The following is a 25,563-nucleotide window of genomic DNA, read 5'->3' as shown; positions in this document are numbered from 1 at the left end:
CAGTCTGTTGTGTGGTGAAGATTGTGCCACTTACAAATCCAGTGACGGCGTAGATGACGCAAACGAAGGGGAACATGAAGAGCGAGAGGATCAAGGCGACGATCAAAGCCCACCAGGGGAGTTGCGATCCACCGGTGTCTGTTGATAGCAGATAGTCAGATAATGAAAGATCGATGAGCCAAGAGTGGAGGAGACTCACAGCAGGTAGCCATCGCGCAAGCGAAAGAGCCGACGAGAGTTGCGCCATAAATCCACATCTAGAGTAGCCAGATTGTCAGTATCGAAACGAAACTCCTGAATGGGTCGGACCAAGCTTACAGGAACTTCTTTGTAGACGCGCATCATCTGATAGTGAGGATCGGTGATAGTCCGGTCGCGGTACGCCTTGAAAGCTTGGATGATCGGGCGCCAGTACCAGATACCGACGTGGGTAAGGGTCGCTCCGATCGCCAAGTTGCAGCCGAGGTAGTAGACGGCGTTACTGGCAGCATACCAGGGCAGACCTTGCTCCTCGAGGGCGGTCTCGTTCAAAGACCAGTCGGGGTTGAGAATGGTGTTTTGGTCGTATTGGGAACCGTTGGCATAGAAAAGGTCTTGCGACAGGAAGGGGAACTCAGCGGCGTTCCAGGCGTTCGTGGCGTACATGCCACAGAAGATGATGCAGCAGAGACCAATACTGTGAGTAGACGTATTCGTCAGTATCGACTAGGGGTTGGATGATCCTCTCAAAGCAGCGTACCCGATGTATTGCGAGACCTGAGTGGTGAACGGCGTGAAGAGAGCGCCGAGCGATCCTCCTCCCGAGCCAACGTACGCCCAATCGAGGCAGATCGAGAACATGCCGAGACCCTCGTTACCGTTCGATCCTCCAAAGATGCGGGTGAACCATGCCGAGTTGCGACGAGCGAGGCAGAAGATCGAGATACCAGTGAGCGTCGGTGCGACGAACTCGGGGATCCACTCCCAGCAGAAGATGGCGATGAAGACGATCCAGAAGAATCGAAGACGCTTCTTCTGCGCGCCCTCGTCCTTGTCACGGTGAAGAGCATCGAACAAGTTGACAGTCGGGACCAGGTTGGGGTAGACGATGTAGGTCGGGAACACCGTGAACGAGCGAGTGAGTCCGGCGAGACCGTATCCGAACAGTTGCGAACCGAGAAGGGTGAAGATGGCAACTCCGTAGTTGGGAGTAATGTTGTAGTAGACTGCATAGAGAAACGGTAAGCAAGGAGTTGCAACGGAGGTAGGGGACCAAGCTCACGTTCGTTGGCGGCGAAGACAGAGATCGCTTCGGCCGAATGAGCAGCGGTCGAGGACATGATCAGGATAGCGACGTGCTCCTTGAGGGTGAAGTCGCACGGGTTGAGGAATTTCCAAACACGACCGCGGTGGGCAGCAGGCATGACTTTGGCCCAGGCTTTGCCCAGGATGAAGGCGATGATCTGAAGGAAGAGCTGCGATACGTAGACAGTCTGGGGACGGAAGTAGAAGATCTGCAGGACAGGTGATTGCAGTCAGTATCTGAGAGTGAATGGCGAGACCGCGGCGGCACGAGCTTACTTGACCGAGAACGGCGGCGAAGCACGTCAAGCCGATACCGAGAAAGTACATGCGGAAGGTGTGCACGATCATGCTGGGGTCGTCCTCGAGCGACATGCAACGAGTCGAGATATCCTCGGCAGTCTAAGGCAGGCGCAAAATCAGCTTGTGCACTCTGTGGCGGAAGATTGGGTCGCACTGACCTCGATGGGACGCTCTTTGCCGTTGGCCATGATGTCTTTGGCCGCGACATGGAGATAGTCGGCCTTGTGGACACCATCAGCGGCGACCTCTTGCGGCTCGAGGCCAACCGCAGCTTCCTTCTCGTCGTCGAGATGAGTCTTCGCGAGATCATCCGAGTCGAACGAAGGAGGCTTGTTCTGTTCGAGGGAAGGCATGGCAACGCCAGCGACAGAGTCCTGGCGTTTGAAAGGGTTGCGAACGGTGACCATCTTGTGCGGTTGCCACCCGGGGTCTGTCCGGTTGTTTCGATGCGAGAGCCGGTTCGAATGAGCTTCCTAGTTTGAGGTTCTAAGCTCGGTTGCAGTGTGCACCTCAGGCCAATCGGTGAGTCTGACGGGGCTGGTCGAGGAAGGAGCCACAGTGGTGGATAGGAGAGAGGGGAGAGGAGAGAGAGAGGGTGTCGGAAGTTGTTGTGGTGCGTGACTCTTCGTGCCGGCCGCGGTCTCGTGAGTTGACTGTTCCCTTGCGCCTTCGATACGATACTGCATTCGCGTGGTAAATCCTTGCAGCATTTGCCCGGCGTGCACGCGGTGTGCACCAAGATTAGCCATTTATCGAGAGGCGTAGCGCAACACAAAAAGCTTGGCTCGGGGAAGGAACTCTAAAATACCGTGTGGGTTTTCGCGGGTTGCGGCTGATCCGCCCCACTTTGCGACGTCGCGGCCCTTCCGATCGCGCTCAGACCATGAGGCGAGTGCGGGTTCCCCGGATCAGAGCAGGCTGTCCGGAAGCTCACTCTCGTCTTCGGAAGGCGCAACGAAATCTTTTCCTACCGGGTACCACTTGCGCCTAGATTCGCGTGGACACTGTTGCCGTTGTTACGGACTCCCTCGATTACCCTCGCTTTGGTCGTTCAGTGGCGAAATACCAAGGCATTGCAAGAAAAGGGACTGCTCAATACGCGTTACTTGCCACACATCCACCCGTCGCGAGATGCTCGCCACGCAATGACTCGCTGCCACTGCGATTGAAGACTTGCGCGTGATGTCCAGTGGCGTCAGGCGTCACACTCTCTGTTATCACCGCCTCGACCGAGAGCTCACTATCTCGCCACTCGAGAGGCGCGCACACTCTACTATGCTATGCATCTGCACATGGTGATGCGGCGTGACTATCGTACGCACGGGCTCAACGTATGATCATGTGAAAGCGCGCGGAGGCGTGCCAAGCAATTGAAGTCGGATTTTCACCGTGCGCCGTGTGGTGCTCGTTCGTCGCCCATGTCGATAATTCGCACTCGACGACAGGGCCACTGGTTGCACCGTATGGGATGCGGACTTGATAACATTGGACCCCGCAACCTTTCGTGATACAGGCGCAATACGACGACGTCGACCAGACCGCGTGTTGAGTTGAGCAGAAGCTGAACCAAGCCTCGCAACGTTGCGCGGAGACGAGCGCCACTGATATGCCCGAGCTGCATGCTGCTGGTTGTCGAGGTTGGGTGCGCATCAGTCGCTCTGCGATCTGGTTGCGAGCATCCGGTTGCACAGCGTCGATCGCGAATGCACGAGTTGATTTTGCGAAGGTCGAAACTGAGCTTGCCGCGACGCACGTTAGAGTGATTCCCCGTGTATGGAGGCCAGCACTGCGTCGCAGCCGCGCGTAAGCGAATTGTACGAGCCAATAGAGTCACTCCATTTCATCCGAAAACGATTTTCTGAAGCGAAACACATCCTGCAGATTTCGTAGCCCGGCCGCCGCGGAGAGCGGGGTGCGCGCGCGCACGTGAGAGACAGTCCAAGTTTCATCTCATTCTCGCCCGGCAGTTCCCGCACAGCACTCAGGAGCTAAGTTACAGCCCCCCGATTCACGCAGAAAGTGTGATCCGCTCCCGAGTGCTTTCGCGCGTCGTCCAGCGTGACGGGATGGTAGCGAGTCGTCTCTCAACATTCTCGCCTCACCTCTGGCTACCTATCGCGAAGCGATCGTTCAGTTCAAGCTCGAGTGTCCCACTGGCAGTACGAAATGCGAGCGGCAAGACCTTGTCAGCCTTTCACTGGAGGAAACCGTACAGAGACTTTCCACGGCCCTCCGTTGTCGTGATTTCAGACGAGGCGGCGGCAAACACTCATCTAGAAAGCTTGACATCCAAGTGAGCCCATTCTGCCAGGGGCAAAAGCATCTAAAGTGGGCTGACTCGGAGGTTGGCATCCTAGACGGTTATCGATCGAAGCCAACGCGGGACATGACTACAATCCTGGAACGGGGATCTCAAGGACTACCAGATACTCGGAAGGTGTCATCGCGATTGCCGACTCTGAAGGCGTACTCAGTGAGGATTTTCGGTTGGACAATATACGTTCGGGATCACTGACACCGAGTCGACAGTCCTCAATCTGGCACATATGAAACGTGCGTCGATATCGAATCGTGCTGGAGAGGACGACACTGATGGTACTGTTCCGAATGCAGGCGCACCCAGTATGCTCAGAACGCTCCTGGAGGATCCATCAATCGAAAAGCAGAAATTTGGAGCAGCATGTCAGCTCATCTCGCATTATCGATTACCCTTGACTCACCCCTGAACTCACACAGGCTCGTAAGCTGGTTAGCGTTCTTGAGAGGGTTCGTGACGAAAGATTCTGCATTCTTCTCCGACTGCCTGCCGACCCATTTCCTCGACCTACGCTCGATCGCTCGAGTTGTTCATCCTCGACTCGATGGCATGGACGCACACCTCGTCACATCCGAATTCATGGTCGAGTACGCGAAGGAAGGCCTTGGGGTATCCCTGGATATCCCGGTTACACCGAAATCGAACTTTGCAGTTCAGAAATTGAGCCGAGACACTATCGACGGCAAGCTGAGTGCTCGCTGACCCACAGTTGCGATCACTATTGGCTGACTCGCGCTCGACTTTTCGGGCCAAACATGACAGCACTCGTGAATGAAGCCTGGATCACGCACATTGCAGGATCTATCCTTCGTCAACGCCTCGAATCCAAGATTACAGAGAGTCTCGACAAAGAAGTATCGACGGGAACAATGAAGGGTCGACTGATCAACGCGGGAGACAAGGCGAAAATGACGAGAATCATCATGGACGGAACGCTGGGCAAGCACAGATGGAGCCGCCAAGAAGTCAAGGACTTGATGGAGATCAATCGTATCGATTAGATTGTGGTGATGTGCGATTTGATCGAACTGGGCGAACCATTGCCACTTAATAGTGATTCTGCGGCACGCGTGAATTCGCTTCTGATAGGGTTTGCGAATGCCGCACTCTGGATAGAGATAGCCAAAGAACTAGCGTTCAGTATGCAAGCTTTCTGGGCAGAACACGCGTTGGCAACATACCTGGCGGGCTGTTCGAATTTGGCGAGGTTAGGTGTCACGATCTCGCACTCGGATCTTTCGGATATGTTGGCTAGGCGGCAAACGCCATCTCGAGTTCGTCCATTGCCTTTGCCAGGTCGGATCCAGCAGGACCCAGCTCTTTCGGCGCGGGTTTCTTCTCAACGATGGGCCCTTTCGGCTAAGCATCGCAACTTGATCCAATCAGCTCTCATCCTGACTAGGATTTGCATGGAACCTCACCTGCTGCTTCGCTTCGAGAGCATGTCGGAGATGTTGATCTTGCTCGTTCAATGCATCTCGCAGGTCGAGATCTTTCGCTTTGTGAACCTTGGCCTTCTTGGTTGGCTTTGCTGCAACAGTCTTCTTGCCTGCGAGGGGCAGGAGGCTCGTCCCAGGCTTGAGTGCGCGAGATGCGGCAGATTTCGAAGATCTCGTCTTTGAAGCACTCGAGGTTGAGGCAAGTTTCTGCAGCTCGACCAATTCGTCAGTGAACAACATGGTGTCGTATTTGTTGATAGTACTGACCTTGCTGGGCATGATGTCGTTTGTGCGAATGTGTCGTTGAAAGAGTAGAACGCGGCGAAGGTTTGCTGCAAGTACTTTCCTCCTCGCCTTGCGCTCACGGTGTTCACCCTGACTCGAGACGCGGACGCTATCATGTCGGCAATCTTGCCACCTAAGCGACCACCAAGAACGCCGTTGAAACTGCAACTACCCGGCGTGGTTCCTCCTGCGTCACCTCTCAGCGAACCGACCCCTGACCTCACCGCATCTGGCCCGACGAAACCCTCTCTCAAGCTTGCAAGTGTCACGAACAAACTGTCGTCGCTCTCGCTCAATGTCCCGTCTCGATACGCATCGGCACTCAACGGTCCATCCGAATCCGATACCGAGTTGGACGACGACCACGACTCGTCGAATCGTCCTTGGGCTTTCGGCGAACAGGAACGTATGGCAGGAGAACTTCTCGACGTGATCAATGGACCTACTGCAATTGGACTCGAGGACGAGTTGAGTGGCAGGACGAGGAGAGCGAGGAGCGCGAGCAGAGTCTCGTCCAGCAGGCCCGGCAGTAGTCAAGGTCTCAGTCCAGGGCTCGACCGACAGCATACTTCACTGTCAGGTGCAGGGTTTGCGGTACCGACGACTCGTAACGGAATGCTCAGCCCACCGCTCACGAGCGGTACGGTTACCTCTCCTACACCGCTCGACGGAGCTCAGATGCCGCCGTCAGGGTCTGCTCTCGTCGATGGCAATGACGACCCAGGTACCGAATCGGGAGACGACGAACTCGACATCTCGCCCGCGACGCTTCAAGATTTGGGCAGACTCGGAGAGGGTGCGAGCGGAGAGGTTCGCAAAGTCTTGCACAAACCGACCGGGCTCGTCCTAGCAAAAAAGGTACGTAAAATCTTGTACTCCGTGGGACCATCGGGCGTTGATCTTGTGTGCGAGGAAACGAGGACAGACCATCACCACCTCACCGAATCCGAAATTGCACAAACAGCACCTTCGAGAACTGTCGTTCATGAGGGACTGCTCGGACCCCCACATCGTGCAGTACTACGGGGCCTTCTTGGAATCGGTGCGTCTGCAGTTTTGTAACTCACCTGACGCCGGAGCGGAGCGGCTGACTTTGTTTGGACATTCGCGATTATCGTTCCTTGTTGCAGAACAATACCCAGATTGGAATCTGCATGGAATTCTGCGAGGCGGGTAGTCTCGACTCGCTGTACAAAAAAGTCAAGAGCAAAGGATGGAGAACGGGCGAGAAGGTTCTCGGCAAAATCGCCGAATCGGTACGCGCCCACTTTGATCTCTTCTCGAGAAGATCAACTGGCTGACCGTTACAACATCGAGTTGTAGATTCTCTCTGGATTGGTTTATTTGCATGACCACAAGGTTATTCACCGAGGTGCGAGCTGTCACTCAAGGTCCTGCTCGTCTACTTCGGGCCTGATCAGGCGTTTTTGCGCTCGCCACAGACATCAAGCCGTCGAATGTGCTCGTGACGCGAGACGGTCAAATCAAGCTTTGTGACTTTGGAGTCTCGGGCGAGCTGGTCAACAGTTTCGCCGGTACATTCGTGGGCACGACGTTCTACCTCTCACCGGAACGAATCCGAGGTGGCCAGTACTCGTATGCCCTTTCTCTTTGCTTTCGTTGGGGAATAAAACTGACCGAGTTCCGAGAGAATGTCAACAGGATCAATTCGGACGTCTGGTCGACCGCACTCACGGTCCTCGAGGTCGCGCTGAATCGATTCCCGTTCCCGGGTCCACACGAAGCGCCGTTGAACGGACCGATCGAACTCTTGACATACCTCGTCAAGATGGATACGGTCGTGATTCCAGACGAACCCGAGATCGGGATCAAATACACCAACGCGTTTCGAAACTTTATTCAGATCTGGTACGTCAAACCCTCTACTTGGTAATATCTGTACAAGGTCCCGCTTGCTGAGACGTGCCTACAACGATGTTCGGGAGCAGCTTGGACAAGAATCCGGCAACGAGACCTGGCCCACACACGTTATTGTCACACGGCTGGATCCGGCGAAGTCGAGAACGACAACCTCCGGCGGATTTGGGAAGCTGGGTCAGAGGACTCGAAGACTGAAGCGAGGCCATTCCATACCATGGCGACTCGCGAGTGTTCGCCAAGTCGTCTGTCTATACAAGGGGAGACAATAATCTCCTCGCGCACAAAGACGCTGTTGATTGTGTTTTTATACTTGCAAGTACTCTTCAGTTTACTTCTTACGAAAAGGTCTATCAGAGACATAAAAGCCAGAAGAGTTCGATAATCGATCGCCGCGGCGCGCGCGCTTGCAAGGGGCTTGTTTTGGCCTTCGCTTGTGTCTCGCATTCTCGTATCGCTCGGGCACCTCGGCTTACTCGGCAACCCGCACAGAGCGACTTCTTGCAGTCTCGCAGGCACCAGTCACAGAGTACTGTCCGGAGTCCAAGGGCCGCGTGATCACGACTTGGTCAGTTCTCGCAATCGCCAACTCGCACTATACGAGCTGACAAGGAGTTCAGAGCGACGCCACGAATCAGACCCGTCAGACTGCTTCCAAAGCAAGTGATTCTCTACGCCATACGAGCACGCCAAGGTCAGTGGTGATGGCTCTCAGGGGCACTTCGATCATCACCTCTTCCTCCGCTCACCCCATCGCGATGCTGACACTGCCACCTGATTCAACGGATTCCGCATGCGATACACAGTTATCGGTACCTGCTGCAAGTCTGAACAGTCTCGCCCGCATCTCTCCCACTTGCGATGAAAGGGATTCGGCGATCTCTCAACAAAGACCGCATCGGCGCACCTTCCAACTTTGTCAACAACTCGGCTTCTTCCTCCGCGTCGAAAGCTGCTCATGGTGTGCCGTTCGTCAACCCCGCCTCGAACACTTCGAGACCTTTGGCCGCTCCGGCCCCTCCGAAACGAGTGATTCGAGCCACCGCATCGTACAAGGCTTCGAACCCTCAAGAGCTCACGTTTGAAGAAGGAGACTTTTTCCATGTCGTCAGTGATGAAGGTGGAGAGGATTGGTTCGATGCGGCGAACCCCATGACGGGAGCGAGGGGACTCGTACCGGCAGATCACTTCCAGGTGCTTGGCAGGAACGTGAGGGAGAACCCGCTGCAAGGGCAAGCGCTCAAGAAAGCGTCAGTCGGAGCCAGCAGCGGCGGGTCCAGGACTTCGACGGGAGCGAAGGGTCATGCGAGCTGGAACTCGACCGGAGGTGGCAATGGCAGTGGCAACTATCAACAACCGCAAGCTTCGAATTATGGTCCCGGTTCGAACGGTGGCAACGGCTCGACCTCTGCAGGAGCAGTACGACCCATATCCAGCACTGCACCGAGACATCAACCGTTGTACGGCGTCGTGCAGTACGATTTCGTCGCGGAACGTGCCGACGAGCTCGACGCAAAACGAGGAGAACCAATCATCGTCATTGCCCAATCGAACCACGAATGGTTCGTTGCGAAACCGATTGGACGATTGGGAGGACCGGGTTTGATTCCGGTCGCGTTTGTCGAGATTCAAGACATGTCGACCGGAAAACCCGTCGAGAATGTGGCCGAATTGATCAAGAGCGCGGTGGTACCCAAGGTGGAAGAGTGGAAGAAGATGACGGCCGATTACAAGAGCGCTTCGATCCCGCTCGGAAGATTCGATTTCGCTGCTCAGCCCGCAGCTCCCGCCGAGCAGTACCAGCCCGAGCAACAACAGCAACAACAACATTCGAGTCCAGAGAATGCTTCCCCGTACGCGCCTCAACAGCAGCAGCCCGACGAGCCAGAGCAGAGCGCAAGTTATGTCGATCATCGATACTCGTACTCGCAAGAGCGACAGCAGTATGGTCTCGTCACCTCGGCATCGGTCGAGTCATTCCATCAAGAAGAAGGATCGTTCTGGTTCCACTTGCGAGCGTTCTTCTCGACAGGCGCATCACTCGTCCTCTACCGGCTCTACCAAGATTTCTACGAATTCCAAATCGCCCTCATGGACGAGTTCCCGGTCGAGGCGGGACGGGTACCAGGCGAAGATGGTCGATTGGTCGAGCGAATCTTACCCATGATGCCTGGTCCGACTGAGTACGAAGACGAAGTCGTGTGCGCTCAACGGGTGCACGACCTGTCGATCTACCTTGCCGACCTGTGCGCTCTGCCGCAACACATTCGAGGTTCGGGACTGTTCTACGAGTTTCTCGTGCCGCGTGCTGGAGACGTCGAAGTAACTGCAGGCAACGCGGCGTACGGAGGTCAGGAAGAGTCGAGCCCGATACCCGGCAGTCACGCGGGGCTCGAGAACCAGTATGGAGACCTCGTCGACTACCTCGATCAGATGGATCCTCGATCGAGCTCAGCACAGAGCCAAGCAAGCCGATCGAGAGACGTTGCCGACCAACTCCAGGGAATGACTCTGAATGGTTCTCAACAGTACCAGCGTGAGTCGTATGATTTTTCGATCCATAGTTGGCGCAAACAAGCTGATTGTGACGGGAATGTCCTGCGCTAGAAGCGCAACAACACTCGTACCAAGAGGCGTACTATCCTGACTCGAATCATGCTCGAACTCCCTCCCACGGCCAACATTCTGCACCGGGATCCGTGCATTCAAACTCGGCTCCAATGGGAACCGCGAACCAGAACGTCCCGTTCATCAAGATCAAGATCTTCCACCGCAACACGGACGACCTCATCGCGATCCGTGTGCCCCCGAACGTCTCTCTGCACGCCCTGCTCGACAAGGTGCGCGAGCGATTAGGCAGTGATGTTGCGAACCTGCGGTATCGAGAAGAGGTCGGAGGCCTAGCACCTCCACCAAATTCGAACTCGCAAATCGTCATGGCCGGAGGGGCGCGACTGATTGGGATTGACACGGACGACGATCTCGAGCGATGGGTAAGAAGCGGCGCAAGACTCGTGCTGGTAAGTTACCTGTTCTATTTTTTCCCCCTTTGAGAACTCGCAGTGAACCTGACCTGCTTTCTCTCGCCCACTCACTCCAGTATGCCGATTAGATTACTATCCCCCCTTAATTCTCTTTTTGTACCTGAGCGTGGTGTCGTGACAAGTTGTGCTTCTGTGTCGTGTCTCTCTGTCTCTGGCTCTTGCGCACTGTACTGTACAACCAAAGATTCCGCATGCAAGATGGGGCCGAATTTGGCGAAGTATTCCGTAACTCTTCTCAAATTCTGTGCCGAAATGCCGACTCCCGACCCGCCGAGAGAGAAGGAAAATCTTGTCATCAGTAGCCAGGTACTGATGATGCGGCACGCGAGCCATGTGTCTGGGAACAGATCGCATACAACCGCCTCGAGACGCGTTCGCGTTCGGCGGATTTCCCTCGAAATTTCTCAGGTCAGGGTTCTCTCGGCTTGCGCCGAATTCCATCCATCCCATTCTATCCGTTGCTGCTGGCACGCTGCCCCGACGCTGGTGGACGAGCTGCCTGTTGCAGGCCAGTCCGCATCAGGCTGCGGGTCGACATTATCATCCGATTTAATTGATCGACTCTTCTTCGAGAACGTCCTTCTCCGCTTCGAATCGAGCCGCAGTCTGCACAACTCGGTCAACAGTGTGTCGCAAAGCATTCGGGGAAGGAGGAGAGTTGTAGGTGTGCAGCACGATCTCGATGCTGGCTGGTCTTCAACAGAGCGGCTGGTGGAACGACCGAGGTGAGTCTCTTCCCCACATGCAAGGTAGCGGCCGTTCGAGGGAGCTTGAGGCAGACAGGTACCAGTGGCTGCCTTCCCTGCCTCGTGAATGGGGTAGTGCCGGACAGACTGGCGAGCTTGGCCATAATCCGAGAAGCTGTAAGCTAACTCGGTCGACCTTCTTCTCGGCAATCCTTCTTTTGCCTCGCAGGTATCGTTACGCTCAACTTTGCAATCGCAACAGTCTTTATTACCCAAACCAATAACGGGTGAGAGGCGCTCCTCCTCCTTTGGCTCGATTGGGTCCCCAATCGGGTGGCCTCGGTCGAAACCCTTGGCCTTGATCCGAGCTCGCGAGCTTCTCCCGCGCCCTGCCATGCTGATCTGATCGCTTCTCCGCATCTTGGCCGCAGCTACGACTCCGCACTCATCTCCTCGTTCCAGGTCAGTGCGCATGTTTAGTTTCCAACGGCACATTCGCGACCTTCTCGTCGTAATTTTTTCTTTTTTTTCTTGTGCGGGAGAAGCTGACTCTCGTCGGCAATCAGGCGCTTGCACCTTGGCGAGCCGATTTGCGCAACCCCTCACCTTCGAAAGTCGGGCTGCTCAACCTCGCGGCGTATCTCGCGGGTCTGTGCACTGCGCCCTTCGCCGCCTGGTCATCCGATCGCTATGGCCGCCGGATCTGTATCCGTTACGCGGCAGTGACCATGGTGATTGGTTCAATCATGGGTAGCTGTGCGGACCAGGAGAACGAGTCGGGTATGTTTGAGGCTGGGTAACAAGTGACCTCCGAGCGCCAAAGGCTTACCCTACCTTGCGACTTCTCAGCTTACAGTCTCTTCATCACGTCTCGAGCGATTATCGGATCGGGACTCGCCTTCGGGGTACGCAAATCACGCTCCCCCTCTTTCAGCTCTCCTACAGGATTCACTGAATACAAATATCCGTACACAGGTCATGGTTTCACCTATTCTTCTTCAAGAGCTCCCTCATCCGTCTCAGCGGCAGACTCTGGCTGGACTCTTTAATACGTTTTACATCTTTGTGCGCTCTCGATTAGTCGCACACCTAGACTGATCGCCACTGACGGGACGCTTTCGTTCAGGGCTCGATCATTGCCGCTTGGCTTTTGTTCGGAACTAGTTTTATCAGCAACTCTTGGTCGTGGCGCATCCCTTATATTGTACAAGTAAGCTCATGTTGCCCCCCTCGCGATCCAGTCGACATTCTTGCATAAAAGCTCACAGTTGTTTCCATCCTATGGCTCAGATTGGACCAGCACTTTTCGCACTCGTAGCAATATTTTTCGTTCCGGAATCGCCACGATTCCACTTGAATCGCGGTGACGAGAAAGCCTGTATGGATTTCCTGATCAAGTATCATGGAAATGGAGAAGAAACCGAGCTCGTTCGGTGAGTTTCAGCGCATGAGCTCTCGCTTTCACTATCTCGAAGTTTCTGACCGACTGCGAATATTTGGGGCAGGTTCGAGTTTGAAGAGATGAAGGAAACACTTACAAAGGAGAAGGAGATGCGAAAGCACGGATGGAATATATTGTGGGCCAATCGACCGAATCGGCATCGAACCGCTCTCGTACTCTGGATAGGATTCTGCCAAGCCTTGTCGGGTCAAGCCATTATCACATTGTGAGCTTTGACCTGGCGCAGAACGTATGGCGGGGAGTGCTGATTTTTTGATCTTTCTCGGCAGCTACTACACCTCGATCCTCAAGCTCGTCGGAATCACGCAGACACAGCAGGTGGTCGGTATCAACGGGGGCCTCCAGATCTTTAACTGGATCTGCTCGTTGTACGGCGCGTATCTCGTGCCGCGAGTGCCGCGTCGAAAACTCCTCATGTCGGCTTGGCTTGGCGTGCTCGTATCGAACGGTGAGGACCAAAGCCCTACTCTCTCTTGCGTTGCTAGTCGAGCTGACGAAACGCGGCGCCGAACGACAGTCTGGGTCGTCGCCTCATCGGCACGTTATGCGCATAGTCACTCGAAAGCGGCAGGCATAGCGACGGTCATTGGCGTATGGTTTTACGATGGGTTGTGAGTTCATTTCCCAAGCTTTGGGAGTTCGAGCCCGGGTTGATTAAAAGGCTCTCTGCTGTATAGCTACAACCTTGTCTGTGGTCCGCTCTTCTTCAGCATGACGGCCGAGGTTCTCTCGTTCCACATTCGAGCGAAAGGGTAGGATGTTTGCTAGCCTTCGCGGACTGTACCTGGGAGACTGACGGGGACGGAATTTTCAACACTCGCTCCGACTAGGATGATGGCGAACGCGCTGCTCGTCAAGGTGCTCAGTATCGCCAACTCGTACATGAATCCGGTTGCCCTGTCTGCGATCGGCTGGGTGCGCATTCTGTTCGCCATCTCGTCCGAACGGAGCGAGTCTGATCTTGTCTCGAGCGGGATTCACAGCGGTACTATCTAGTCTACACCGGCCTCATCATTGTGCAGCTCGTCGGGTGGTATGTCCTTGCGGTCGATACAAACGGGTGCACGCTCGAAGGTGTGTGCACGGTTGCTGTTTCATGCTCTCTGCGCCGACCGAGTCACTGATTTGGAGAGTCAATGTCAGAAATTGCAATTCTCTTCGAAGGCAAGCACGGTGCCGTTCCTGATCCAGAACGTGCAGCCGCCATCGCAACTGCTACGACGCCACGACCGCTGGCATGGTCACGAGGGACCAACATTTCGTTCGCGTCTTCGATCAAGAAAACCGAAGAGTCTTCAGCTGATATCGGCCGCCTGACAACGCTCGAAGTGAACGAACTCGGCCGCATCCCGGACTGAGCTGCCCGTGGCTTTCCTCGCCGTCTGTTCTGAAACCTGTATGACTATGAAGCATTATTGTTTGTACATACCAAGCGCAACCACCAGTAATAGCTCAAACAGTAAATTTGTTGTGTGAACTAGTAGCTCTTAAGCTTGAAATCAGAGTGACCCATGACATGTCCTCGGATCGCAGGCTCGCAGCTGGATGCGTACAGGAGTCAAACCTGCAGAATGCCGCGGGATCTAGTCCGCATACATTTGCTGGAAAGGCTATACATAGCAAAAATGTTACTGCAGGCGCCAGCTGGCCAGGTGTTGACGTAGTGCTTTCGCGTTCTCGCGCCCTCAACCCGTCGTCGACTCGTCAAGAACTGGAGTTGGAGAGATACATCCAGTAATGGGACTCACAAACCCGTTCGCTCACCAGCCAGGTGCGTCATGGTCCTGCCTGCCTCGAAAACGAGATGATGCCTGCTTTTGAGGGGAAATGTCGACAGCTCGCATCCTCAATGCGCAGACGTTATCGGATCGTTCGGGTTCTGATGTGACTGTGCATTCATAGAGTCCTACGCCAAGAAGAAGCAGTACAAGTTCGAGGAGGGTCTCGTGAGTCTCTCTTTGAACCGTCTGCGCTTCCTCCCCATCCGCCCTTTCCTGTCCTAAGTGTAGAGCTGATCAGTTCGAGTTTGGCCACTCGTTGCTTTCGTACGATAGGGCGACGGCGCATTCAGCACGTGAGCCTCAAAGACACCTCGTCTTGCTTAACGCGAACCCCTCATGCTCGTCTTGTCGCTCCACCCAGTGTCCGACAAGCAACATGGAAGCCACCTAAGGATTCGCCTCACTATGAGCGTGCCGCGCACGGAGGCGGACAAATTGAGGTCGCAGTCAAGGTCATCTCGAAGAAGAAACTTCATGGCGATTTCGCAGCCGTGCACGAAGAGATTGAAGTGCTCCAAGGACTCGAACATCCAAACATGAGTCAGTCCTTGTGCTCCTCATAACAAACTGTCCAATCACGAGTGGCGAAAAATGCAGAAACTGATTCGAGTTTCTGACGTACTCGCAACAGTCCACCTTTACGACTGGTTCGAGAGCAAAGACAAATTTTACCTTGTGTTCCAGCTTGCTTCGGGCGGAGATCTTTTTTCGAGGATCTGGTCGGACGGTAAATTCACCGAGGCGGATGCGGCAAGCATTATCAAAGATATCCTCGTGAGCAGTTCAAACCGTCCTTCAAATCGCCGTATCTTCTTGCTTACGAATCTTTATATACCCGTACAGGAGGCGATCAAGTACTTGCACGCACAGAACATTGTTCATCGCGACCTTAAGCCGGAGAACTTGCTCTAGTCAGTCTTGCTCCCCCATCTTCAGACCGACGCGTTCTGCTCTGACTGCGATCTCTTTAGTGCTTCGGATGGAGCAGAAACCGTCATGCTCGCCGACTTTGGTATTGCGAAACGACTCAAACCAGGAGAGTCTCTGACAGTTCCTGCAGGTTCACCTGGATATGCTGGTCCGTCTTTCCAAACTCGTCATCAGACATCTGCATTGCAATACTGAAATGAGACGAGCGTGGCACAGCGCCGGAGATTCTCACTCAGCAGCCACACAGTCTACCGGTCGATGTCTGGTCGGTTGGGTGAGCCAGAATTCGAAGAACATGCGACGTGTCCATGCTATATTGAAGCTGATCTCAACCCTTCATAGAATCATCACGTATCTCCTCCTTTGCGGATACCTGCCCTTCAAAGCGCAAGAAACGAATGACTTGATCCGCCAATGCACGCGCGCGGCGGTTCGCTTGTCAGTCTCTCCCTATCGACAAGTTGTCTCACCGAGATTCCGACACTGACCTGGATACGCTTGGATCGGGACCCAAATTTAGCGAGAGCGAGTTTTGGGACAAAGTTTCAGATGATGCGAAAGCGTTCTGCGTCGCTTTGATTCAACCCGATCCTTCGAAACGACCCACCGCTCAGCAAGCACTCAAACACAAATGGATCGTCGAAGCGGACGCTCAGAAACACAGTCACGATCTCTCTGCCGGTCATCGCAAAAACTGGTGCGCTGTGATTCCCAAGACTCTCGCCCCCATCGAGCTCCCTTTCGCTCGTAGTAGGATAATCAGCAACACTGACAAAGCTCTGACTCTCGCTTTTCCTCTCCCTTCCCCTTGATCTAGGAAAAAATCGATCAACAGTGTCATCGCGGCATCGAGGTTGACTCAAGGAGGCACTCGACACGCAGCTACTCGTGAATCGTCGGTTGGGGGATCTGCCTCTACCACTCGAGCTCCTTCTCAAGAAGAACCTCGTGCATCGGTTTCGACCGATGGTAGTGATGCAGGGTTCCACACCGCCGAAGGAGACACGGACGAAGATCAAGATCAACGACTTGACCATGCCAACGTGCGCAAGAATGAACTCGAAACGAAACGGCTCGAACGAGAACGTGGGGAAGGAGTCGGCATGAGGAAGTACATCGACGCTCAAGAGGTCGAATCGACTCGGAGCGGGATTGACGAACTTTCGGTCTGAGACCGTTTTCCTTCTTCTTTCTCAAGCTTGTACATATTCCGTCTCGTTCTGATCTATTAGAATCCGCTATGATTTTCATGTTTTGTACCATGTAACACTCAATTCCGTATTTTGACTCTCTTCTCTCTCGGCTTGCACATCTTTCGGTCGGGTTCGTGCGCAAATCGGTCTATGGTTACAAAGACTCACGAGATGGATGAGAAGAAAAAGATGGCTGAACGAAGGTAAAAAAGAAGAAAAGAATACAAAAAGCCTCGACTAAAAGGCAGGAAGACGGAGAGAGCGCGAGGGTCGAATCGAGATGAAGAATATGTAAAGGTTGGATTTTCTCGCTCGACCGAGTTGCAGAGAACTGTTCTCGTCCTTTTTTTTTTTTTTGGTTTCCGTTAGGCGGTGACGCCGTTGGCGGTACCGTTGGCGCCCTTCTGCTTCTTCTTGGCCGGCTCGTCGTCTCCCGCCTCGGAACCGTGCTCCGATCGGTGCGAAGCCAAGAGTTGGTCAAACACTTGAGGTTGACGCAGTTGGAGGTTACCCGAAGTGATACCTCGGTGGTCTAAAAGAGAGTATCGAGATGTATCGAGAGGTCAATCGAAAATCGAAGACAAAGTTTGATGGAGCTGGTAGGCGCAAGGGAAAAAGGGTAAAGGAGAGATGACTTACAGACACGAAGCACAGTGTCGACATCGTCCATCGATTGTGTTCGGACATCGGCAAGTTCCTTGATCTTGGCCGTGACATCCTTGATCTGGTCGTCCGAGAGTTGCAGTTCAAGTTGTTCAACTCGAGACTTGACCGCGTTCCATCCGGTCAAACGCGATCCAATGTCGATGTATCGACTCATACCGAAATCTTCGGGCTTGAGGATCTCGTACGTCGAAGGGTTCGCGAGGATCGCCTTGGCGTGAATACCGGCCTTGTGGGTGAAGGCGCAGAATCCGGTAATCGGGTTGTTGAACGGAACCGAGATTTGAACGGCGTCGGCGACCAAGTTCTCGACTTCACGCTAAGTGATTCCAAGAGAAAGTGGGTCAGAAAACCTTGTTCGGCAACCGATATTTCCAACCGGAGCAACTCACGAGCATGGGCAGGTTGTACTTGGCCTTGACGTAGTCAGGGTCCACAACGTACTATCGGGTTCAAGGCAGACACATGCTGGTTTATGAGCGGCTGACGAAAGGCACGAGAAATCGGGACTCGAAACTTCTCACCATACGAGCGATGAGACCTCCAAGGGTCGTGATACCGTTGCGCTCTCCGATACCGAGAACCGAAGTGTCGATGTGGGTGGCACCGGCTTCGAGGGCACAGAAAGCGTTCGCGACGGCTGAAAAAATGAGACGTGAAGAGCGTAAGTCTCGATCAAAATTCGAATCGACGAGCTAGAGAGGAGAGTGGAATGGCTGCGTACCGCATCCCGAGTCGTCGTGGAAGTGGCATTCAATGTCGCACGAGACGACACCTCGGAGGGTGCGCACGAGCTCGTACACTTGACGGGGGTTGGCGCATCCGACGGTATCGGCGATACCGACACGGTTGACACCGATCTTGTCGACGGCGCGGTAGATCGACAAAAGGTCGACAAGGTCGGATCGGAACGAGTCCTCGGACGAGAATCGAACCTCGATACCCTTGGACTTGACGAACTCGATGACCTCAATCGCCGACTTGATGATGTAGGTAATGTCCTTGCCGTGCGAGTACTTGCGCAAGAACGACGAGGTACCGATGACAATGTCGACTCCGTCAACACCTGCGCGCGCGAAAGGAAAGTCAGTGCCGGAATGTGAATTCGGAGGCAAAGACCAAAACAAGTTACCGGTCTCGACGGCGAGCTTGGCGTCGTCCATGTGGCATCGAATGTGGGTCAAGATCTTGGACTTGAGTCCCATGTTGCAGATGCGCTTGCAGTCGTCGTACGATTGTTCAGACGCAGCAGGCGAGGTCAACTCGATGTACTCGACTCCAAAGTCGGACAGGGCCTGGGCGATCTTCATCTTGGTCTCGGTGTCGAAGAACGCATTCGCGAACTGTTCACCCTCTACCGTAGGAGAACCAGGCGGGAAACAAAGTGGTCAGGAAATTGTTCTCGATTTGTCATGTCGACAGGCGGAGCTGCTCGCGACTTTCGGCAATGACTCTTGTCCGACGTTTGGACGCGAGCAGCTGCACGCGAGGCGAGTGAGAGACGGCAGTTGACTCACCTCGGAGGGTCGACTCGATGATCTTCCAGTTCGAGGTCTAGAGACGTGTGAGGCGACAGAGTGCGAGTCAAAGCGGGTACGTCAGTTGATCTACGCCGCGGAAGTCTCGCTCTCGACGCGCATCCGGACTCACGTTCGAGAGGAAGTCAGCCGGGCGCGCAGCGTACGGGTTCCTGGCAGCGGGTGCAGGCTTGTCTGCCTCGGCTCCGGCTGCGGGAGGCGCGGGAGGAGGGCGCAGCGAAGGCGCCGAGTGACTCTCGACCGCTTGGAACTCGGATGGTACTTCACCAGTCGTGGTCGGCACGGCGGGAACGCCTTCAGTCGCAGCGGCAGCAGAGGGACACATGATTTGGCGTTGATGAGGTTGGATGATTAGGAGAACCCAGAAAAACTTCCCAGCTAAAGTTCCTGTCTCGAGCCGCAATGTCGTCGGCCCTTTTCCGCGCTCGGTTTTACCGCCACATCTTAGCCTTCGATAGCACACCTAGTAGCTCCCTACAGAGCTCAGCTGTTTTCACCAGGACGAAATATCGAGCGAGCTTGACTAATTAGACGTTGCCGAGTCAAAAACGTCAGTCGCGCGAGTGGCCAATTTTATCGCCGACAATCTCCCCGGCGGTTCATTTCGTATTCTGTGAAAAGACCACAGGGTGAATAGGAACACGCTTCGGGTATATCGAGGTTGCAAACAAGCTTCGTGGGTGTAGGTACAGACAAAAAAGAACACACTTGAGAGGCATCGCAAGAGATGACACCTCGTTCGAGATCGAGGGAGGGGCAAGGCAGGGTAAACAAGGGATCCGCATCGAATCAGATGATGCGGAAATGGGAGGGATGTGCAGAGGAGGACCAAAGAAAGAAAAAAAAAAAAAAAAAAAGAGATCAAGAGGCACGGAGCGGGTATCGTTGGATCCGTCGCCGATCGAGAGAGAAAAGAGACGACCGCACGTCGTAAGTGGAGGGCACACCGCAGACTAATGGGGACGGGGAATACGCTTGTTAGGAAAGAAGCCCAGCTATGCTGGTTAGAAAGGCGAAAGTAAGCGAGACGAAAGGTGACGGTTCATGCGGCGCAATAAGCGAGAGGGTGTGGGCAGCGCAGGCGAGCTTATAGCTCGAACGAGAACGGTCCGGCCTTGCCCCGCTGGAACTGGCTGTACTCGAATTCGAAGATTTCTTCGGCCCATTTCTTGAGCGATGTCGACGCCTTGAAGAACTGCACGGAGCAAACACCAACGCGTCAGTGATCTGCAAGGTATCACGATTGCAGTCGGGCAAACTGAAAGAGAAGCTTACCTTTCTGGCAGAATATTTCTTGATGAAGTTGGGGTGCGCGTTCTCGTGAGAGATCGGGCTCATCTGGAGCGGGTTCGAGTCTTCGAGGTCTTCGAGGCTCGGCAGCATGGGAGACAGGGTGGGTGAAGTGCGAATGATGTACTCGAGCATGAGCTGCGCAGTCGGCTTGAGCTCGTCTTCCGAGTATCCAGAATAGTGCACCAAGTTGGCGTCCTGCAGTACAACAGAGAATGTCAGTCTGTTGCGCGCAGGAACGGCGTTGGACACGCTTGTCAACGCACCCATTCTCCACGGTCGAGAGCCTTGCGAGCGAGCCAGGCAGCGGCTGCGGCGATGAGCGAAGGAGGCGTCGCCATGAACCGGTGGTCGACGATCGAAATCTCCATCAGGTACTTGGCCCAGGTCCTCGATTGAATGTCGTATCCATCGGCCTTTGAGATACGGCGCAGGAAGTTGATCGGGTTCGGGTACGACAGGTTGAAGCCGATGATACCGAGGACGTAACGTTCCGCTTTCAGGATCTCCTCGTCGGTGTACCCGCCGTCGGTCATGTACAGGAAGTTGGACACGGCGGGGCACACGACCTCTTCGTACTTGGCCGCGATGAACAGCGCGGTGACACCGACGAGCTGGAACTTGACGAGCGACACGACGCGAGTCGAGAGGAAGCGATCGATAATGTTGACCGCGAGGAAGATCGTTTCAGGCAGCAGGCGGAACTTGGTGTGAATCTCGACCAGCCAGTCGACCAGGATCCCGCGCATTTTCCATGTCACCTCGTTTTGGCTCGACATGTAGTCCGGTTCCGGCATGGTCGTGAGCTGATTCATGGGAGAGCGAGAGTCAGTCTCCAGCCGGGTTCGAACGGAAGGTGGCGCCAAGGAGTGAATACGTACCTCGAGCTCTCGCAAGTACTCGTACACTTCGACAACGTAAGTGCTGACCATGAGCGGATCTTCTTCGTCTCCAGCATCGAGATCTTCCCACCCTTCATCCTTGGCTGCGGGACCCTCCGACTCGACCTCGGCTTCGTATTTGCTGTTGACCCGCCTCTCTTCCTGCTCGGCGAGTTGTTCCTCGTCCTCGTCTCCCTCGTCGTCTTCGTCATCACCTTTCTGCATCAACTCGGGCTCGCTCGTCTTGAGCTTCTTCGAGCGGTGTTGCTCCATCTCCTCCTCCTCCTGCCGCTTCGCCTCTTCGAGTTCGGCGAGCGCGGCCAAGTGTTTCGCTTCGGCAGCTTCTCGACGTCGACGCGCCGCACGCACCGCAGCGGGAGTCGTCTTGCCCGTTTTCGACGCTGCGGCCGTCGGTCGTCCCGTGAACGTGTTGGCCCGTTTCTGTGCGAGCGCGGGTCGGCGAGTCGAAGCGGTCCGTGCTGAGTCGTCTTCCTCAACCTCCGCGGCAGTCGCGGCGGACCTCTTGAGTGTCTTGACCGCGCGCGGCCTAGGGTCGACCGTCACGTTGGTGTCCGCTCCGTCGATCGCCATCGCGTCCGAACCCGAGCCACCTTCGGCCAAAGCCTCTGCGACATCTCCCTCCTTCTCCTCCTTGACCGCGCTCGTGCCTCCCGTCGAGGATCTGGTGCGGTAGGCTCGCCGCACTGTCGCAGTTGGTGCAGCAGCCGGGGCAGCAGCGGCGGCTGGCTTCGGGCCCGCGACGACAACCTTGGTCGGCGCAGGTTTCGTCTTTGCGCCGTTTGTCACATCCGAGAAGGCGGAGCGTTTGCGCGTCACGTTCACGGCGGCCGTAGACTGCTCGTGGTGGACAGCAAATGATCGTAGGAAGAGAGAGGACCGAGAGGGCGAGGCAGAAAACAACAAACGAGACGGTCAGGGTCCGGGAAAAACGCGTGTGTGCGCGCATCGCCGAGACGCAAAACAAACACACCTTGTCAGCCAGGACGGCCTTGCCTGCGAGCGTTCGACGTTGCGTGACGGCGACGATAGGTTTCTGCACCGCTTGTTGCGGTTTGGAAGGCCCAGCGTTCGAGCTCGCGGCGGTGATCGCCCTCGAAGAGACCCGGTTACTCAGATCGTTCTCGACGCCCAGTTCAGCGGCAGCGAGAGAGCGTCGAGTAGTCCTTCGCGTCTGAGTGAGCATGCGCGTCGAGTAGAGTCGTACGAGCGAACGTGATCAGGCGCGAGGTGATGGGACCAGGGCCGGGGAGAGTTAGCGTGAACGGGGAAAGTTGAACGACGAGACGTCAGCAGTCTGTCGCGCGTCACCTCTTTCGGTACACGCAGAAAGAGCAAGAGTGACTCACTGCCATGGTCTAGAGGGTAGATCGAGCTGGATCGATCGAGACCGAGACGAGGGGGTCGAAGGTCGAGTTGACGAGGGACGCAAAGGGCGAAGTTGCGATTCCGGAGAATGCCAGGACAGTCCAAGGAACACAGCTAGAAGGGTCGAGCACGAAACGTAGCGACGAAGGCGAGAGGGCGAATCCGGGGGGGAGGCAGAGGGAGGGCCCAGGGCCTAGGGCATGTGTGCGATGCCATTCTTGTTTTTCCGAAGACGCGCGCGCGTGAATCGCCTCGATTTGCTGTTTCCATTTTCTCGCTTCTGACCCGTCTCGACCTTCAAACGTTCAATCATACTTGCACACTCTATAGCATAGTCTGTATCTGTAGCGAAGAGCGATCATCAGCGCGTCGCGAGAACGCGAAGCGTGTATTCTGCATGCATTGGCTCGCGCTCGCGCCGCGCGATGTCAAAACACAGCTCAGCGCTCACCACCGATGGATCCGACTGGTTTCTCGAGTCTCGCTCGATCACTTTCTTTTGGCAGTTCGTCCAGGCTTATCTTTGTAGCAAGCTTTGAGCAGCAAACAGCCAGTCGCGACAAGTCCACGCGGAACAATTTCTACGTGTATGCTGGGAGCGGAGTGAGGAGAAACGCATATTGCATGCATCCTTCTCGCCTCGCGGCACAGGAAAGAAAAAGAAAACCGAGAAAACGCCTCGGTCAGGCCACGTCGCGACGGCAAGAGTCGATGTGGGAATCGATTGCCTCGTGCAAAGTGCACGCAATGCACCGACGAGGACGTCACCTCGCTCGAACCCCTTCTGGCACAGGTAACGATGCACGTACGCATTACAACATCCAAGTTTCTGACAACAGTGGTTACCTTAAAGTATGTACACGAGGAGGGCCGTGGCGAAGATTGCGGCTTTCACAGGTTGTGACCGACAACCCGAACCATCTCGTTTCGAAGTTCCGTCAGTCGAGTCGTATCGACGGCTGCCGTGTTGGACAGGACCTGCTTGTGTGCAGAAGTCCATGTACAAGTACACAGCAATCAGTACGCCATCACGACGACGAATCCCTGATAGGAAAAGCTAAGAGCTCGCACCTGCTCAAAGTCTCCCAAGATCTTCTGTATCTGTGCCTCGCTGGTCCGTGTCGAGCTAGACATGGCTGATATCCTTTCGTACGTCTTTGCATTCTCCTCTTCAAGCTGACAAGGCAACACGCAGTGTCGAGTGAGAAAAGCTTGTCGTCAGTCCAGGTGGTGGAACCTGCATATGACGAGTCGAGAGGATACGTACCGCCTGTCTTTTCTCTCGGAGCTCTTCTGTTGCAGTCCTCAGTATCGGTACGGTCGCACTCGGAATCGTGATGCTGCCGTCACCGCCAATGCTGCGCTCGTCTTTTACTTAGATCAGCTTGTGTCGCCAACTTGTGATGTAGACTGAAGCGAACGTACGCGTAGTGGTTTTGTGGTGTCTCTTTGCGATTCCGGCGTTGTTCTGCTTCCATACAGATCACGTCGAACTCGTCGAGTTTACGCAAAAAATCAAACTCTTTCGCATGATCCTCCCAGGCGTGCTACACCATCGAATCACATGGAGCGACTCTTGTCAGAACTGGGAGTTGCGAGGCAGGACGAGGGTCCCAATGACTCACGGGAACCGATACGTTGAACTTGTCGACCACAATCTTCTGCAGGTTCTGCAAGAACTCATCCTGATACTTGGGGAAACATTGCTTCATCGTCTTGTCACTGCAAGCGATGCACAAAGTTCAGCGACTTGGACGCGAAGGGTTCGGGAGCGGGGGTTTGTTTACTGACTTGAGGACGCCGATGACCTTGGCGCACGCGAGCTGCAATGCTCGCTCGGTCGTCTGCGCGCGTTTGCCGAGCTTGACTGTAGATTCTGCCATGCGAGACACGTGCGAGTTGACCTTCAGGTGGACCGCGAGATTGATAGAGAGTGAATGCGGAGTTTGATCAACGCGGCGACCCCGGCGCTCTCGCCTTGATCTCTGTGCGTACAGCCAGCTACAACCCTCACTCGAGCTTTTGCCGTCGAACAGGAATCACAAGCTCGCGCCCGCAGCGACTCACGTGTCTCGACCCGCGTGTACTCGATTCTTCCCTTTGCCCGGATCCGACTCCTCGTCGCCGAATGCCCAAAGCGTCCTCCTCGAAGCTGTACCAACGCACGAAAGCTCTCTTGACTCCACCTTCATCCCCTCCAACTTCAAAGCCGTCCCCACTCGAGACATCGCCTTCGTCCAAGATGACCAAGACCACCGTCACGACGATCGCCGAACATCCAGAATCGACAAATCGGGTCGTCGAGGCGCCCAAGTCGAACTGGAAACCTCCGAAAAAGATTGGGGTCATTGAGAGTTGGTGGATCTTTTACGAGGGCATGTTTGCTGGATCCATGTTGGAAACTGTGAGCCGTCCATCTCAACCCTTCTCCTTCCAATCTGACCTGACTGATCGTTTTGACCTTGGGCTTTGAAACAGTGGGAGAAAGTACTCCTTCGTACGTTCATGCCTTCCAAAGTACCAATGTCATTCACATCGTTGACTGACCACAATTCCCCTCTCGGCGGAACAGATTCCATCCTCGTGATCTTCTTGACCTTGATGGCACTCGCAGCGAGTTACCTTCCGGGTCACTTGCGCGTGATCGCTTCCCACGCGAGGTACTACGCTTACGGCACGGGCGAGTACTCACCCCGATGAGAACCGCGAGAAACCCCCGTCGAGCTCTCTCTCTCTTCCTTCATGACTTTTCTGGCTATGTGTTCCCCCTTTTGTATCTTGTCTTTTCGTCGTGCTTGTGTCAAGATTGCACGAGCCGTTCTCGGGTTTCGTAGCCATCTTTTTTTTTTGGTTTTCCCGTTTCTCCCCCCCTTTCTCCCCAGATGTTGTAGCACCAGAAAGGGTTTTTAAGCAATACCATACGACGAGTCCGTCTCATAAGTTTGACAAGTCACAGTAGAACGTAATGAGGAGACATTCAGAGAGAGAGAGAAACGAGGACCGTGACCGTGGAGTTTCGGTCAAGAACGATTGACAGGTCATGCAGGCGAAAGAAAAGCAAAAAGAGAGAGAGAAGAGAGAGTGCGAGAGGAAGGGGCGACAAGAGTTTGAGAGAGAATCTAATGTGCATGGAGAAGAAAAAGGAAGTAGTCGAAGAAGTGCGAAAGATTGACGAAGCGGTTTGCATGAAGAAGGAGAGGTTAAAC

General features: G+C 54.8%; 11 protein-coding genes across 11 annotated transcripts; 6 read left to right on the top strand and 5 right to left on the bottom strand.

Annotated features, from left to right (window-relative positions):
• Nucleotides 1-34: 34 nt before the first annotated feature.
• JCM15063_006517 (OPT family oligopeptide transporter) lies at nt 35-1,991 on the bottom strand (the record flags this gene model as incomplete). The annotated part of the gene is made up of 7 exons (XM_076681262.1): nt 35-138; nt 200-257; nt 319-676; nt 740-1,205; nt 1,262-1,493; nt 1,561-1,683; nt 1,743-1,991. Coding segments are annotated over 7 exons (1,590 nt in total), but the record flags the coding sequence as incomplete, so codon positions are not given.
• Nucleotides 1,992-4,130: 2,139 nt separating this feature from the next.
• JCM15063_006516 (uncharacterized protein) lies at nt 4,131-4,902 on the top strand (the record flags this gene model as incomplete). The annotated part of the gene is made up of 3 exons (XM_076681261.1): nt 4,131-4,266; nt 4,338-4,592; nt 4,664-4,902. 3 exons carry the CDS (start codon nt 4,131-4,133, stop codon nt 4,900-4,902), a joined length of 630 nt encoding a protein of 209 aa, XP_076531634.1.
• Nucleotides 4,903-5,152: 250 nt separating this feature from the next.
• On the bottom strand, nt 5,153-5,619 carry JCM15063_006515 (uncharacterized protein; the record flags this gene model as incomplete). The annotated part of the gene is made up of 2 exons (XM_076681260.1): nt 5,153-5,260; nt 5,323-5,619. 2 exons carry the CDS (start codon nt 5,617-5,619, stop codon nt 5,153-5,155), a joined length of 405 nt encoding a protein of 134 aa, XP_076531633.1.
• A 120-nt stretch (nt 5,620-5,739) lies between these two features.
• JCM15063_006514 (uncharacterized protein) lies at nt 5,740-7,701 on the top strand (the record flags this gene model as incomplete). Its single annotated transcript, XM_076681259.1, has 7 exons — nt 5,740-6,483; nt 6,551-6,667; nt 6,756-6,881; nt 6,949-6,997; nt 7,068-7,221; nt 7,288-7,494; nt 7,575-7,701. The coding sequence occupies 7 exons, from the start codon at nt 5,740-5,742 to the stop codon at nt 7,699-7,701; spliced, it is 1,524 nt and encodes a 507-aa protein (XP_076531632.1).
• A 663-nt stretch (nt 7,702-8,364) lies between these two features.
• BEM1 (phosphatidylinositol-3-phosphate-binding protein BEM1) lies at nt 8,365-10,615 on the top strand (the record flags this gene model as incomplete). Its single annotated transcript, XM_076681258.1, has 3 exons — nt 8,365-10,039; nt 10,111-10,523; nt 10,604-10,615. 3 exons carry the CDS (start codon nt 8,365-8,367, stop codon nt 10,613-10,615), a joined length of 2,100 nt encoding a protein of 699 aa, XP_076531631.1.
• A 674-nt stretch (nt 10,616-11,289) lies between these two features.
• On the top strand, nt 11,290-14,053 carry JCM15063_006512 (uncharacterized protein; the record flags this gene model as incomplete). Its single annotated transcript, XM_076681257.1, has 15 exons — nt 11,290-11,410; nt 11,463-11,520; nt 11,665-11,695; nt 11,800-12,013; nt 12,083-12,138; nt 12,209-12,298; nt 12,360-12,443; nt 12,524-12,666; nt 12,739-12,900; nt 12,965-13,143; nt 13,213-13,306; nt 13,373-13,447; nt 13,526-13,610; nt 13,679-13,769; nt 13,839-14,053. 15 exons carry the CDS (start codon nt 11,290-11,292, stop codon nt 14,051-14,053), a joined length of 1,698 nt encoding a protein of 565 aa, XP_076531630.1.
• Nucleotides 14,054-14,432: 379 nt separating this feature from the next.
• On the top strand, nt 14,433-16,578 carry JCM15063_006511 (serine/threonine-protein kinase; the record flags this gene model as incomplete). The annotated part of the gene is made up of 11 exons (XM_076681256.1): nt 14,433-14,466; nt 14,598-14,641; nt 14,750-14,769; nt 14,838-15,016; nt 15,108-15,250; nt 15,320-15,387; nt 15,448-15,554; nt 15,623-15,680; nt 15,749-15,844; nt 15,927-16,103; nt 16,224-16,578. 11 exons carry the CDS (start codon nt 14,433-14,435, stop codon nt 16,576-16,578), a joined length of 1,281 nt encoding a protein of 426 aa, XP_076531629.1.
• Nucleotides 16,579-16,964: 386 nt separating this feature from the next.
• On the bottom strand, nt 16,965-19,125 carry JCM15063_006510 (homocitrate synthase; the record flags this gene model as incomplete). Its single annotated transcript, XM_076681255.1, has 8 exons — nt 16,965-17,131; nt 17,239-17,581; nt 17,655-17,705; nt 17,787-17,902; nt 17,987-18,328; nt 18,395-18,616; nt 18,780-18,816; nt 18,913-19,125. The coding sequence occupies 8 exons, from the start codon at nt 19,123-19,125 to the stop codon at nt 16,965-16,967; spliced, it is 1,491 nt and encodes a 496-aa protein (XP_076531628.1).
• Nucleotides 19,126-19,887: 762 nt separating this feature from the next.
• Nucleotides 19,888-22,175, bottom strand: JCM15063_006509 (cyclin family protein; the record flags this gene model as incomplete). The annotated part of the gene is made up of 5 exons (XM_076681254.1): nt 19,888-19,995; nt 20,076-20,288; nt 20,357-20,896; nt 20,972-21,826; nt 21,963-22,175. The coding sequence occupies 5 exons, from the start codon at nt 22,173-22,175 to the stop codon at nt 19,888-19,890; spliced, it is 1,929 nt and encodes a 642-aa protein (XP_076531627.1).
• Nucleotides 22,176-23,248: 1,073 nt separating this feature from the next.
• JCM15063_006508 (uncharacterized protein) lies at nt 23,249-24,240 on the bottom strand (the record flags this gene model as incomplete). The annotated part of the gene is made up of 6 exons (XM_076681253.1): nt 23,249-23,335; nt 23,429-23,533; nt 23,625-23,715; nt 23,783-23,904; nt 23,983-24,079; nt 24,149-24,240. 6 exons carry the CDS (start codon nt 24,238-24,240, stop codon nt 23,249-23,251), a joined length of 594 nt encoding a protein of 197 aa, XP_076531626.1.
• A 245-nt stretch (nt 24,241-24,485) lies between these two features.
• Nucleotides 24,486-25,057, top strand: JCM15063_006507 (serine palmitoyltransferase small subunit family protein; the record flags this gene model as incomplete). The annotated part of the gene is made up of 3 exons (XM_076681252.1): nt 24,486-24,761; nt 24,836-24,854; nt 24,930-25,057. 3 exons carry the CDS (start codon nt 24,486-24,488, stop codon nt 25,055-25,057), a joined length of 423 nt encoding a protein of 140 aa, XP_076531625.1.
• Nucleotides 25,058-25,563: the final 506 nt, after the last annotated feature.

Source organism: Sporobolomyces koalae, assembly GCF_050403365.1.
Source record: "Sporobolomyces koalae JCM15063 DNA, S_koalae_JCM15063T_v1_ctg61, whole genome shotgun sequence".
Lineage (NCBI taxonomy): Eukaryota > Fungi > Basidiomycota > Microbotryomycetes > Sporidiobolales > Sporidiobolaceae > Sporobolomyces > Sporobolomyces koalae.
This window is presented reverse-complemented; position numbering and strand designations above follow the sequence as displayed.